This window comes from Polypterus senegalus, chromosome 10, assembly GCF_016835505.1.
Source record: "Polypterus senegalus isolate Bchr_013 chromosome 10, ASM1683550v1, whole genome shotgun sequence".
Classification (NCBI taxonomy): Eukaryota; Metazoa; Chordata; class Cladistia; order Polypteriformes; family Polypteridae; genus Polypterus; species Polypterus senegalus.
In genome coordinates this window covers 16,070,768-16,086,340 of record NC_053163.1, presented here as the reverse complement: position 1 = coordinate 16,086,340, position 15,573 = coordinate 16,070,768, and the positions used below count along the sequence as shown (strand labels likewise).

General features: G+C 42.2%; 1 protein-coding gene across 1 annotated transcript; it reads left to right on the top strand.

The window, feature by feature from the left end:
* Nucleotides 1–2,714: 2,714 nt before the first annotated feature.
* Nucleotides 2,715–15,242, top strand: LOC120536805 (interferon-inducible GTPase 5-like). Its single transcript, XM_039765301.1, has 2 exons — nt 2,715–2,834; nt 13,370–15,242. The coding sequence occupies exon 2, from the start codon at nt 13,377–13,379 to the stop codon at nt 14,571–14,573; it is 1,197 nt and encodes a 398-aa protein (XP_039621235.1). The 5' UTR covers nt 2,715–2,834; nt 13,370–13,376; the 3' UTR covers nt 14,574–15,242.
* Nucleotides 15,243–15,573: the final 331 nt, after the last annotated feature.

Sequence of the window (15,573 nt, the reverse complement as noted above, 5' to 3'; positions counted from 1 at the left end):
TAGAGTGTGCTGTTAATGATCCAATGTTGCACTCTGGTACTATAAATGTATACTTTTAAAGGAATAGGCTTGTAGGATTCATTTTTTGTTTGACTTGTAAATTAGCTATTTTAGAGCGCTGTCACTTAAGATAATCAAATGCAATATGTCAGCAAAAGACACCTTGTAACTTTGAACAGCATCATGACATGCAGGAAAACAAAAACTGACAACTCATTGATTTACATTTCTTTCCCTGGCAGACGCTTTTCTTCAAGAGCGACTTACATTCACTGTGGAAGTGTTGACACTCCATGCAACTGCAGCAAGCAAGTCAAGTCAAGTTGGGGAGCATGCACTGGTACAGCACGTTGCCGCACCCACTGCACAATGAAACAGCTCAGGATCCCGGTTTGCAACCCCCCAGGCAGAAACATGGTCCAGTCCCACCATCCGGAAATTACCTTCTTTCTGCTGCAGCCAGGAGTTACGTGGGCGACCCAATGGACTCGAGTCCCCAATAATGAGGATCTTACGAGCTGGATTACCCTCGGGGAAATGTGCCACGTGGCCGTAGTGCCATAACTGACGCTCCCTCACAATGCAGGTCATGTGCCTCATTTGGGACTCCATGAGCAACACAAAGTCAAACCAGCGGCACCCAAGGATTCTTCGGAGAGACACAGTACCAAAGTAGTCCCGTCTTCACCTCAGGTCACTGGATAGCGTCCATGTCTCACAACCATATAACAAGACAGGAAGCACCAGGACTCTAAAGACTTGGACCGTCGTCCTATTGCATTAATATCGGGAGCGCCACACACCCCTTTCCAGCGACTTAATTACCCCCCCCATACTCTTCCACTCCGTCTACTGACTTTCACACTAAATGTTTTGACATGAAACATTTCTGTTTTTGTGTTTGATTTTTAAAAAAGCAAATCTCTTTTATCATGTGGATTATAAGAACATGCTACCCAAAAATGACATTTTGTGCAGATTGCCAAGAAAAACATTTAACATATTTTCGGGGAGAATGGAGATAACAATGTTTCTGATCGAATGAGTGTATTATCATGGAATCTGTAAGACTTACCAAGAACTTCTCTTTGGTTCATTGACTCCCGCACTTGAAGAATAACCCACATAAAAACACACGCATACGTATACACATCCTGTCCAAAAAAAGTCTCGGGTGATGCCAATTGCTAGCCCAACCCATAATATTCCACATAGAATCCCCTTGACATAAGTATGTACTGTGTAAGAGTGACGCCAAATGCCTGCCACTTTTAGTACTCTTCATAAGGACTCACTAGCACCAGCACTAACAAGCGCATGGTGACATTGCGACACAAAAAACGACATTCACTTTGGTCATAGGGACTCTTACTTACCAGCAGTGTTTAACTTCTACCGTACTTGTTCTAAATATCCTGGAGTAACCTGTCAGTTTTGTCAATCCTGTGGGCAAGAAAGTGGCACTCTTCTGGTGCTGTAATATTTACTTCAATCACTCATAATAATGAAAACACAAATTGAGAGAACATTCGCGGAACTAGGCAATGTTCCATAAGTTCCCTAATGAGCCCAAATGTCTTCTAGTTTCCAGGATATGTTATCTCTTTTCAACAAAGCAAAACATATTCCTGTCAGATTTTGCTCTTTTATTAATTAAAACCACGGACGTTTGGCCACCATAGTAACTTGTAGTCACATATACAAATGGAAATGTTTTCTTACCATAGAGATTTCTTAACCTAATGTTTAATACATCTTAATTTCTCGATGTAAATATAAACATAATGAATATGCAAAAATATGGGTTATTTATAACATAACAAAGCATTCTCAACCTTGCTTATTTCAATTTACAGCTGGCGAGATCATATATAGGAATACTGGACACAAGGAAGGAAACTCCAGAAGAGAGCGCGTGTCCAGTGCAGGGTGTAAGTATGGGATAATTGCTAGCACTTTTCCTTCATGAATTCAGCATCCTAGTTTCAAAATTCTCTCCTAGTCTTCACCTTTGTGTGGTTTACATGTTCTGACCATTTCAACGTGGCTTTCCACTCTCATCTTGACATGAGGTTATTTCAATTGGTAACTCTAAGTTGTCCTTACGAGTGTATGGGTAAGAGTCTCCCACATGGTGCAGCTATTTTAAGATTCCAGTTCCCTTCTACTCTGAACGGGATTAATGTCATTAATGTTCATGGCATCCTGTCCTGGCTTGGCACTTGCATTTTGTCTGATGCTAGCAAGATCGGCTGCACCTCCAAACTGAATCAGCTGAAAAAATAAATAAAAAGAAGAGAATTGTATCAGCACTATACTGAGCAAAAAAGTCGCTTATGAATAAATATTCTTTATTCTTATAAAACTGGTTTCCCTGAGGCTGATTTCTGCTGTAATTCCAAAGTTTAACTCTTATTCGTCTGATGCAATGTGATGCAGTTTGGTGCACAGGATTAGAAGTCGAACTAGAATTAATTAATTAGTTAATTAATTAATTAATTAGAATTAGAACACAAGAATTAAAGTTTTAAATATCGCCTCTCCTCCTCTTCATTTTGTATTATAATCTAGTTTGCCCTGATACAGTAGGTGGTTGGAGACAATGCTAGAGGAATCGAAACCGAAATGTACCAGTTTCTAAGAAACAGTTGTATCTACATGTAATAAACAGGAAGCAGACCGGATTTTAACGGGCGGAGGTCCCGAGTATAAAATGAACTTTCCAAACTTCTGTAAGTCAAAAGAAGAGAAGATGGTCAAATGCCACCGCTTCTAAAAGACAAACAGAAGCAATAATCCTTTATCAGACGAACATCAGTTCATCAGTCAATCAGGTAAATGCTAGAAGGATTCAGTTCTTAACATTGTAAACTGTTTTAGCGCTTGTTTAATCTTTAGGCTCTTGTACTGTATCATTGTACCCGCAGAAATTGCAGTTATTTATTTTTTGATCTCGTCTGCAGACGCCATTTCGTGGAGATCATCTGGTCTTCACAATATTTGGGATGGAATTCAGGATGAAAATACACATTATTGTCCACACAACTTTTATTACTATCTTAGCATCTGAAGGAGACAAGCACATCCATTTACTGTCATCAGCTCTGATGCTGATTTTTGATTAAATCCCTTTTGTTTTTGACTAAGAACTTTATCGGACTTGTTCTGCAACATGGTGAATGATTCTGTGCTCAGGAAAGGATAAGAGAGACGAACCCGTTTTTCATTCTTTGTACATCCTTTCATATTTTGAGCCGAAAGCTTCATTTTTGAAAATCCGTAAATTAATCACATCCTTCCACATTCTTCTCAGCTGGCTGTTATTATTATCTAATAGATTTGGAAATAATCATTTAAAGTGAAAAGTTGTTACAGTTTTAGAGACACGCCTTTGGTTCGTAAATAATTCCTTCAGGGGAACGTGTGCCAAATTCATGATCGGGCTGCTAAATACCACCATCGCCGCGACGCAGCCCCCTGACTTCCAGTTATTAGTTATATGGCACAACGACACGAGTTTACTTAATTCCAGCAGCAGGAATGCTTTAATCTTTGTCACATCAGCGATGAAAAATAAATAAATAAATTGAAAAATAATAAAATAACCGGAATTGAACGCAGACTCGCTGTTTTTGTGATGAGAAGTCTTAAAGAACTGCGAGTCGGCAAAAAAAATTGTTTCCTGTTAGTGAAAACAGCTGCTGAAACAGTAGTGATGCTTGAAACTGCTTTTAAAAACGGGAGCTTTAAGTAAAACACACTTCTATGAGTGGTTTTCGAGTTTGTTCAAAGAAGAGGAAATGTCAGTTAATCTCAAATGAACTCAACGGAAAGCGTTTTTGTACCGTGGAGGAAGTCCAAGAAAAATTGCTGTAAGCAATGGACAACATTCCTCTTCAGCCATTCAAAAAATGTTTTCAAAAAACCGTTGGACCAAGAGCATTCATTCACACAGAAAGTACTTCGAAGGAGACTAAAGTTTCAGTCAATAAAAATTATTGAAGAAAGAAAGAAAGAGGGCAAATGACTTTTTGACATTAGCTTAGTAAGCTTTCAAAGTTCAGAGTGATAATTCCACTATTTCCATGTTTATGGACGTCTTTTTCAGAAATGGTACAAAGCCAGTTTATTATAAAGATGTGAAAACTGATCTGCTAGTTTCTTTCTTACAGTCTTTATTTCTCACCGTTCTCTAGCTATTAGTTCACAAACTAATTCTTCCTTGTTGCTCATGTAGCGGCTTTAGAATGGCTGCTGGTGATTTGGAAGAAGACAGACACAGCAATACCCGAATTCTGCCGTTTATTCTACAAAAGCGTCATCCAGCTTTTTTCTACAAGACAAGCAGTAAAGGGCACAGTCAGCACATGCAACGTCAGGCGCTCTCGGTCTCCTGCAAAAGCGTCATCCAGCTTTTTTCTTTTAATTAAACATGTATACACAAATACAATAAATACAAAATTTAACAATTGAATATAAACAACAATAATGAAGAACAATAATTAACGTTGCAACATACCTACAAGACAAGCAGTAAAGGGCACAGTCAGCACATGCAACGTCAGGCTCTCGGTCTCCTGTAGCAAGCCAAACAATATACCATTGAGGTTGAATCTCCGCCAAACCAAACACTTTTAAAACCCATTTCTGCCGACCAAAAGGTACAACAGAACCTTAAAGCACATCGACAACCACATGGCGTGATGGTTCCATTCAGTTTCATACAGAAAACACTTATTTAAAACTTGTCAACTTATACAAGAGACGGAGAGCGTTGAGAAGCGCCTTACCTGCAAAAGCGTCATCCAGCTTTTGCCAGGAGTCTGCTGTACGCTACATGCGCGTCCGTGGGTGTTGCATCAATTAAAGTGACCCCCCCGCTACAACAGACAAATAGGAACTATATACAACAGATACAATGATTACATTCAAAAATAAATAAAATTTACAATATATATAAAACAAAAGAAGTTCAGTATATATAAAAAAAAAGTTTTGAGAATGTTCACAATAAAACAAACTAACTCAGCCACATACTCCCCCCTGAACTTCTCAAAACACTGAGGGTCAGGCAATGGCAGAGTTCTAAATAACAGTAACATAACATGTCATTATTTTCTCACAGTACATCACAGTACTCTTACGTGCGACAAAACCCGTCTCCCAACCAAAAGGGAAAGTGTCAAAAGGAAGCTGGCCAGACTTCCAATGTTCACTTGCATAAGAAAGTGCCTTATACACAATCTCATCTTAATGAATAAATGACTGTTACTCCAACATTGAACTTACTTAACAGAAGTATACATATTATACACATTGCTAATTAACTTAGAACTATTCCAATAGGATAACTGACGATTGTTCACAAAAATAAAGTTTTGGCTAACCCACTAACACCACCACTAGCTTGTTTGTTTCTCTGCGTCATGTTCTGAATCAATCTGTTAACTGGTTTTACTATCCTTCCTACTCTTGTTCTGATGTGCCCTACTGTGCTACTTGGTGCTCTATCGTGTCTCAAAGTGGTTTCTGACATCGATCTTCTAGCTACTTGGTCCTCAGGATGACTGTGGTTCGGTTCTGGCACTTCTGCACCATGCAAACTATCCGTTTCACTGTTGTTGGCCCTGTTTGTCTCAACCCCAACACTATGACTATCGACACATGGTCCAGCATGACTATCACTACTGTCTGCTTGGGTGTTGTCAGCCTCTGGCACAGCATTCTCAGTGGATACTTCAGGAGATTCAGATGATGCACATTCTCTTTCTGGAGGAACTAAAGTCTCTGCTACCCAACTGGTAGTACGCTCTATTGGGTCAAACTCTGATCCAGTCACAGAGGCAGTTCTATCCACATCACACTGGTCCCAACTTGGTTCAGAGCCACTATCAAAGGAAGGCTCCACTTCCTGTTCGAATACCACTGGCAAGAAGCTAGCTTGCAGGATCAAATTCCTATGAACAATCTTCTCCTGTCCATTGATGGTGTTTTTGATGTGGTATGTATGGCACTTTGAATCTTTAGAGACCACAGTGTACAGTGTAGAGTCCCATCTGTCAGCCAACTTCCTGCGACCACGTTCACCTCTGTTTGCCAAGAGAACTCGATCTCCTTCCTCAATGTCTGCACCTTTTGTCTTCATGTTGTACAAGTCTGCCTGGCGCGCTGGCTGGATTCAGTGTTGACTTGGGCCAAGATGAAGCTTCCTTGAGGTCATCCCTCATTCGCCTGACATAGCTATCATAGTCAATGATATCACTGTTCCTCTCCACATTGTGGAACATAACATCTACCGGCAGTCTAGGGACCCGCCCATACATGAGGTAGAAGGAGCATACCCAGTTGACTCATGAGCTGTACAGTTATATGCGAAAGTCAATGTCTGCAGCATTTGCGGCCATTTAATCTTATCCCTGGGCGGTAAGGCTCTGATCATGTTCCCTAAGGTTCTATTGAATCTCTCAGTGTGGCCATTCCCCATTGGGTGATAAGGTGTTGTTCTTGACTTTTCACACCTGCAATTTGTAACAGCTCCTGGATCAGTTGGCTCTCGAAACTCGCCCTTGGTCTGAATGGATCCTCTGGGGAATCCATAGACACAAAAATATCTATCCCAGAGCTGGCGCAACTTGTTTTGCTGACTGGTCTGAGCAGCAGAAAGCATGGGCCATCTTGGTGAAGTGGTCTGTCACCACCAATACATTCACACTCCTTCCTCTGGAGTCCTCGGCAGACCAAATGTCCAGACAAACCAGCTCAAGGGGGTACATGGTCTTGATACTTTCGAGTGGGGCTCTTCCCTCTGGCTCCAGGGTCTTGCTGACTACACAGCGTTTGCAGCATTTGACATAGTCTCGGACATCGTGCTCCATGGTACTCCAGAAAAATCTCTGCCTTGCCAGGAACAGTGTCCTACTCTGACCCTGATGACCGGCATCATTGTGGACACCACGAAGAACATGTGTGACTAAGGAGGAAGGTGTCATATACTGGTGGCGCTTCTTCCCAGTCACTGAGTCTTTACATACTCTGTACAGGATACCATCAAGCATTTTCAGTTTCTCCCATTGTTTCAGAGTCTTAAGAACCTTCAGCGATAGTACAGCCCTTTCTCTCCTTGACGCCGCCCCTCGGGTGACAAATGGGATGACCTGGGACAATATAGCATCTCTCCTTTGCTCATCCTGGAGCTCTTGGAGTGAGAAGACGGGCAAAGCATCTTGGCCAGGTGGGATTAGCTGTTCCAGGTCTTGAGCCAACCAAGTGACCACCCTTTGGTTGGCTCCTTGGTCCCATTCCATATGACCTGAAAGGACCGCAGACACTTCACCGCTTGTCATAGAGCAATGTCTAAGGCTCTCAGGTGGGAATGAGCACTTGATACTCTGGTTGTTAGCACTGACTCTAAATGCCTCCTGGACCATGCCCTCTCTAACCTGCTCCGACTCCTCTAACAGTGCTTTGTACGGCTCTTTAATGAGCCTCTGGCAAACACGATTTTGGACAAAGGGCTGCCTGCTTAGGGCGTCTGCAACAATGTTCTTACTACCAGAGATGTACTTGATGTCGAAGTTGTATGGGGACAGTTTTGCTACCCATCGCTGCTCGCATGCATCGAGTTTGGGCTTTGTGAGGATGTAGGTTAGCGGATTGTTGTCTGTCCAGACGGTGAAGTTGTGTCCCTTTAGCCAATGGCTAAATTTATCACAAACAGACCATTTCAGTGCCAAAAACTCTAGACGTGCGCTGGATAGTTGCTCTGAGCACGGGTGAGAGCCTTACTGGCAAAGGCAATGGGGCGTGCTTTACTTTCACCCTCTTGGACCTGAGATAGCACAGCCCCTAATCCATCCTGCGAGGCATCAGTGGACAAGATGAATGGTCGACTAAAATCAGGGTGTGCGAGGACAACAGAGTCCAAGAGAGTAGATTTTAACTGTTCAAATGAGTCACGCTGCTCCTGCCTCCAGTCACTTGGGTGTAGTTTCCTGAACGAAGCAGCACCTCGTGCATTCCCTTTCCTCCCCTTAGGTGCAGCAGTCAGGGCGAACAAGGGCTTGGCTATACTGGAACAATCTTGGATGAACTGCTGATAGTACATGACCATGCCCAAGAATGACCTGATCTTCTTCTGTGATGGCGTTAAGCCATCCTCCATCATAAGGTCAGCCTCTGTCATAGCAGCGATAGCTTTGACCTTGTCAGGGTCAGTTGAGACACCACTTTCATCCACGATATGCCCCAAGAACCTCACAGTTCTTCTGAGTAGCTGGCATTTTTTTGGGGCCAGTTTCAGTCCATGAGCATGGAGCCTGCTGAAGACCATCTCCAGCCTCTTGAGGGCTTCAGCTTCATTGGGTGCATACACTAGTACATCATCCAAGTAACAGAGCATCGTCAGGAAGTTCTGGTCACCAAAATACCCATCATGAGGCGCATGAAGCTTGCAGGGCTATTACAGAGGCCCTGGGAGCCTGTTAAATTCATACAGCCCCATAGGTGTGGTGAAAGCTGTAAGTTTTTTGTGTTCCTCTGCCATTGCGATGTTATAAAAGCCAGAGGTAAGGTCCATGGCACTAAAGATGGCGCTCCCTCCTAGAGCTGCAAGACAGTCAGACTGGTGTGGCAAGGGATGTGCGTCCTTGATTGTGCGCGTGTTCAGCCAGCGATAATCCACACATATCCTGAGATCACCATTCTTCTTCCAAACAAGCACTAGTGGGAGGCCCACTCACTGTTAGACTTGCGGATGATCTCAAGCTCTTCCATCTCTGTGAGCACTTGACGGAGCTTATGATATTGCCCTGGTGGGACACGTCGATATGGAAGTCTGAAGGGTCGATCATCAGACAGATGGATGTGGTGAACAAAGTCTTTAGCCATCCCACAGTCAAGCTTACTCTTTGAGAACACATCCTCATACTTTTGCACTAGCTGCAGCAACTGAGATTTCCAGTGGTGGGACACCTCACAGGAGTCAATATCCAGATCTTCCAACCCCAACTTATGTAGGCTATCGTGAAAACTGGGACAAGGAGGGTCACCTTGCTTGTTGGCCACTTCATCACACAGCGTCTGACTCTGCAGCTCAAGCTCCTCTGCTGGTGTCTGTCCAGTGGTCACATCCAAATCTTCAACAGCAATGCAGGGTGACACATTTGCAACCTTGGTGTTGCGCTTTAAGATGATTGGTTTGTCAGAGGTGTTCAAAATTCTTATTGGGACCCACTTATCACCACTCATGGAGCACACCGACCTGCAGACAATGATGCTTTTCTTGTGAGTTTGTGCCTTAGATGGTTCAATCAAAATGGCACTGCCCTCAGAAAGAGGTGAGGCTGCAGGTAATTTGGCCCAAACCAGGTGTTCTTGTTTAGGGAGAAGAGTCACTGCCTGCGCCAACCTGGCGGTTCCAATAGCCTCTGGGATTGTCTCACCTCTCCACCTGCTAATGCCAGACAGCATATTAAGAAACTGCACTATTTCAGGTGCTTTAGCGGACTCAGGTTTGCTTACAACATGCCAGAACTGAGGAGACTGCTTGAACCACTTTAGAAGGTGCTTTATAACATTTGTGCCCAGGATAAGCTGGTCTTTTGCCCAGGGACAACCAGGGCAGGCACACTGAATGCACATCCATACACCTCCATCATTAAGTTGTAAATGCACTTGGGCCTAACCTCAACTCCACCACAGCCAATGAGCACAACATCAGTCTGGATATTGTCAATCTCCAGTGCCAATCCAGCATTCTTTAGCACCTGCTCAGCTTCCTCATTAATGGTGCAAGCCATAGAGCCGGTGTCGAGCAACGCTTGTAATGAGACTTTATCACCCACCTGTGCACTGGTATAAAACAGACTGTCAGCTTTATCAAGTCTAATCATGTTCTGAAACAGTACAGTACTCCCAGGTGGGGCAGATTTCAGGCACTTTGTATACACAAACTGCACATCTTCATCAAGGTTGAGGGCTTCAACATTTTTACTCACACTGTCCCCTCCTGAGTGTGAGCAACTTAGTTTCCCTGATCAGATGAGCTAACGTTTTGTGCAATAATGGCTTTGGGGCAGTCTCTCCGCTGATGCCCTATTTCTAGACAGGTTAGACATCTCCTCTCCCGCATACAATGTGTTCGTGTTGAGTGAGAGGCGTCCCGCAGACTTGGCATGGAGGGAAACGTGCTGGGGTTGAAGCCTGTGGTCTAGCTGTAGCATGAACAGGCTGACTGGTGCGCTCCAACACTCTCTCCAGCATACTTAACACACGCTCCAGAGCATTTGGCTCTGAAATGACTGCCTCACTTGACTTGGTTGGATTAGGCGGGCTGCACCTGGCTGTGTTCACATGAGCACATGCAACTTCGGGTTCTGGCACACTGCTACTTGTTACGGTAGTGGCCACTTGTATAGCATGTGACTTGATCATGTCTGCACCTGATCTTTTAGCTCGGCATTCTCGCTGATGCTCATCTATAGCCTCTTGTACCTCTGTAATTGACCACTTGCTTGTAGGCTTACACTTGAAAACACATGCGAGACTACGGTCAGGACAGTTTCGGATAAACATCATGGCTATTTCTGCATCCATATTCTCTAATTTACTACCCTGACGTCCCAAGTGCCTATTAGCCACTTCAGCAGCTGTGTTCAACCTGACCCAGTAATCTATTGGCGTTTCTGTTGCTATTGGTTGGGTGGCATAGAAATCGGCCAGTGGTAGACATGAAGCAGGGCTCTCACTAAAATAACGTCTCAATATAGAATAGATTGTCTCAGGGTTAACAGTAACACCAGGTGAGGGGTTGCTTTTCAGTCCCACTTTGACTATACTTTTTGCCTTACCAAGGAGGTGGTTCAGGACCTCATCTCCCTGTTCATGACTTGGAAGGACTTTTTTATGCAGGTACACCTCCATCAGCTCAATCCACTCCTGAATGGAGTATCTGTCTGCACCATCGCCACGATACATCGGGGGCTCTTTAATATCTGGCCTCACTACTAAGCTCACTTTGGACAAGTTTAGGGTTGTGTCAGGTGGTTCAACCCTAGCTGACTCAGCTGGTGGAGGCTGACTTGGAGTGAATGGGTGCTGACTAGCCAGCAAACAGCTGGCTATGGATTCACCTATCTGGCTCCCCAACTCACCAATTAACACACGTAATTGTTGTACAGTGTTGTCATTTGTAACGGGAGTCGAGAATTGAGGTTCAGGGGCAGGTATGTCATTTACACTTTCTGATTCAAATGGTTCATTTAAATCATAGGTTAGCACTGAGGTCCTACCAGCTGCTCCATCTATATTAAACAAACCCCTCCCCCTGCCTAGAAGTTGTGTAGAAATATTAAAGGTATGTTGACCTCTGCCTGCCATATCTCACACAGGAACAAAACAGTTACAATAACAGTGAGCAAGAACTATAAAGCAGTTTACATTAAATATTTCAACTTATGTCACTAACTCTTAACATGAACTTATATTAACCACAGTTGCGCTTATGCAAAACACCAAAAACCATCTCAGCAGCTACAAAAGATCCACACTTCCACCAACTTGATATCCCACGATGTCACGAGCACACAGCTTGACCTCGGCGATCGGCAGTAGCTGATCAGTGGATCCGGGTCACGGCACCAGTTTTATGTAGCGGCTTTAGAATGGCTGCTGGTGATTTGGAAGAAGACAGACACAGCAATACCCGAATTCTGCCGTTTATTCTACAAAAGCGTCATCCAGCTTTTTTCTACAAGACAAGCAGTAAAGGGCACAGTCAGCACATGCAACGTCAGGCGCTCTCGGTCTCCTGCAAAAGCGTCATCCAGCTTTTTTTTCTTTTAATTAAACATGTATACACAAATACAATAAATACAAAATTTAACAATTGAATATAAACAACAATAATGAAGAACAATAATTAACGTTGCAACATACCTACAAGACAAGCAGTAAAGGGCACAGTCAGCACATGCAACGTCAGGCGCTCTCGGTCTCCTGTAGCAAGCCAAACAATATACCATTGAGGTTGAATCTCCGCCAAACCAAACACTTTTAAAACCCATTTCTGCCGACCAAAAGGTACAACAGAACCTTAAAGCACATCGACAACCACATGGCGTGATGGTTCCATTCAGTTTCATACAGAAAACACTTATTTAAAACTTGTCAACTTATACAAGAGACGGAGAGCGTTGAGAAGCGCCTTACCTGCAAAAGCGTCATCCAGCTTTTGCCAGGAGTCTGCTGTACGCTACATGCGCGTCCCGTGGGTGTTGCATCAATTAAAGTGACCCCCCCGCTACAACAGACAAATAGGAACTATATACAACAGATACAATGATTACATTCAAAAATAAATAAAATTTACAATATATATAAAACAAAAGAAGTTCAGTATATATAAAAAAAAAAGTTTTGAGAATGTTCACAATAAAACAAACTAACTCAGCCACACTCATACGACTCTGTTTTTTGTTTTCATCGTGCTCACTCAGTAGAGTGTAATTTTATTTTCGATCAGTTTAACTTTCAGACTCTTGTGACTTATATAATGGAGAAACAGAACATGGGCTCTATACTTGTATATTCTTTCACAGAGCGCAGGATTCTGTAAATACATGAAGCCAAGCTACTAGAGCTGTACAGAAAACAGGAATTGATGGTCTTTTGGGGACTGAATGTCTTGTTTTTTTTAAATATGTACAGTATTTTTATCAGAATTGTCGCAATTTTATAATCAAAAATGATCAGAAAAGATCTTGTCTATTGACTATATGTGACTATTTAAGTGAAGGTGTTAATTGATAGCTAAGCTTCTCAGAAATGTAGAACTCCCAGTGAGTATTACATCTGATCTTCATGAAGTGTAAGGCTCAGGTAAAAGATCAAGATGTCTATCTGGGTGCTCCAGGCATAACAAAAAGTGATAAAATGGCTGTGTGAGTAAGGGAGGTGTAGGTGTGGAGTAGCAGCTCATCTATCCTTTAGTATTAGTGGTAAGAAAGGCAAGAATCGTTTCCTGCTTTGTTTTTTTATGTTTGGTTTTTGTGGTTTTCCTCAGTTTTTCCTGGTTTCGTGCTTATCATTAATCGTAGGGCATTGTTATTCCTAAGAAAAGTCCATTTTGAAGTTTAATTATTTAAAAATATCAGAAATGTGCTGGTAAGAAGTAGAAGTGAGTGTTAAGGCATCAGGTTTTACATAGCAGTAACATATACTGACCTCTACAGCCCATATGTCCATCTGAACCTGCCAGTCAGTGGCCTACAAACGTTTCTAACAATAATATTGCAGCTTTGTTAAAGATAAAATATTTGTGGCATCAATGAAATCTTAAAATATTTACTCAAACTTATTTTTATAATTGCAGAAACATAATGGGCAATACAAGATCTAATAACTACGGCTTTATTAAAGAGGATGAGGTACAAGAACTTTCTTCACTTTACAATAGAAGGGGCTATGAAGCAGTTGTTTCCAGAATTACTGAAAATAATGAAGCTCTAGAAAATGAAACACTGAAAATTGCAGTTACTGGAGCATCTGGCGTGGGCAAATCTGCCTTAATCAATGCCATGATGGATCTGAGTGATGGTGACCCTGGTGCAGCTGAAGAGGGCTCTACAGCGCAAACTATGAAGGTCACAGCTTATCAACACCCACAACTCCCAACTCTCTGTTTTTATGACCTCCCAGGTGTTGGCACTACAGAATTTCCAAGTGCTACATATGTCGAAAAACTTGAACTTGGGAAATACGATGTTTTCATTATTGTTTTTGGAGTGAGGGTCATGGAAAATGATGTTTTTCTTGCTGGAAAAATACATGAAATGGGAAAGAAGATTTACTTCTTACGCAGCAAAATAGACATTGAAGTGGATAATCTAGAAAGACAGAACCGACAACAAGACAGGGAGAGAGAACTCAACAAAATCAGACAGTACTGCGTCAAAAAGCTGGAGGAGATCAAGTTTCCTTCACAAGAGGTCTTCCTGGTGTCCAGTTACCGTATGAATGATTTTGATTTTTCCAGATTTTGTAACGTGGTAGTATCTGATCTGAGTGAGAACACGAGGCATGTATTTAACCTCTCCCTTCCCAATTTCTGCACTGAAGTCATTGAAATGAAAAAGGCCAGTCTACATGGAAAGATTCTGGCAGCTGCTGCACTATCAGGTGCAGCAGGTGCATCTCCTATTCCTGGAACGTCCTTAGCTTGTGATATTGCCATTTTAGTAAAAACATTTCTGTATATACAACACAGATTTGGCCTGGATGATGAATCACTTGTGAGACTTGCATTGAAAGTTGGGAAACCCGTGGAAGTCCTCAAAGCAGAAATCAAGAATCCTTTTATCTCTGATATTAGCGCAGCATCAGTTATGAGACTGATCGCCACTTCAGGTGCTGGTGCTGTTATGATTGCTGAAGACGCAGTTTACTTTATCCCAATTGTTGGATCACTTGTTGGGGCGCCTTTGTCTTTTCTAACTATCTACACCATCCTGAGAAATTCACTTGATGAATTTGGAAAGTCAGCAGTGAGGGTGATTATAAAGGCCACAGAGAACTAATTCCAAGTTCACATCATGAGCTGAAAGCTTTAATTCTGTACATGAAACAGACCTTTAACAATGTGATACATCAACTGCCTGTAATTTAGGGCCTTTCTTAATTGATTTGCATGGAGAAGTTCAGTGAGCGTGATATGCTTTTATTTCTGAATTTGTATCTGCAGTGTCAATTACAAATAGAGAACCTTAATTTGATTCCAAAAATAATAAAGAGATATCAAATTTAAGAAGCATACTCTTTTCATTTGATTTGCAAAGTTATACTTTTCAGTATTCTGTCTTGTTTTCTAAATTGGATCTTAGGTAAGGCTATTTGCAAGTGCGCTACCACCCCAGCAATAGAGACCTCACAGCTTTTGTGACACTTGATGACATGTTTCGTTATACAAGAGTACCATTTGGGTTATGTTCAGCACCAAACAGCTTTCAGTATGTCATGTCCTCAGTGCTTGCTGGCGTCCCTGGATTGGTCATATACTTAGATTTCTTTGCTGTTGGTGGGAGGGGGGAGAAATGTTATATATATGTGCACTGTGTTATAATTTGTACCACAGGGTTTGATTATACAGCCGCGTGCTGTAGGTCTGCTTTTTGTGAGATGAACTTGATTATTTTGTTTTGAGAAGTGTACAAAAAGAAAACAAAAGAAAATAAAAAGGAGTTTTTGGGTGTTGCACTTACCAGCTGTCAGCGTCTCTCTCTTAGACATAAAAGATGCAGTGGACAAACTTTCTCCAGTCTCAATTCTGACTCAAAAATCTTTTGATTAATATGTTTGATTTCTACCACAATACAAACTGCAATCCATAACTGTTCAATAATGCTTTAGTCGATTACTTTATGTTCAGGTATTGATTACTATGGTCTGCGTCTTTTAGGACGTATGTCATCTTGAGGGAAGGGTGTGATTTTCTAAATTGCTATTTTTAGAGTTGGTTCAACAGGGTTAGAAAACAAACAGCTTTTGAAACGTTACTCTGAGGGTGTCTCTACTTCAGCC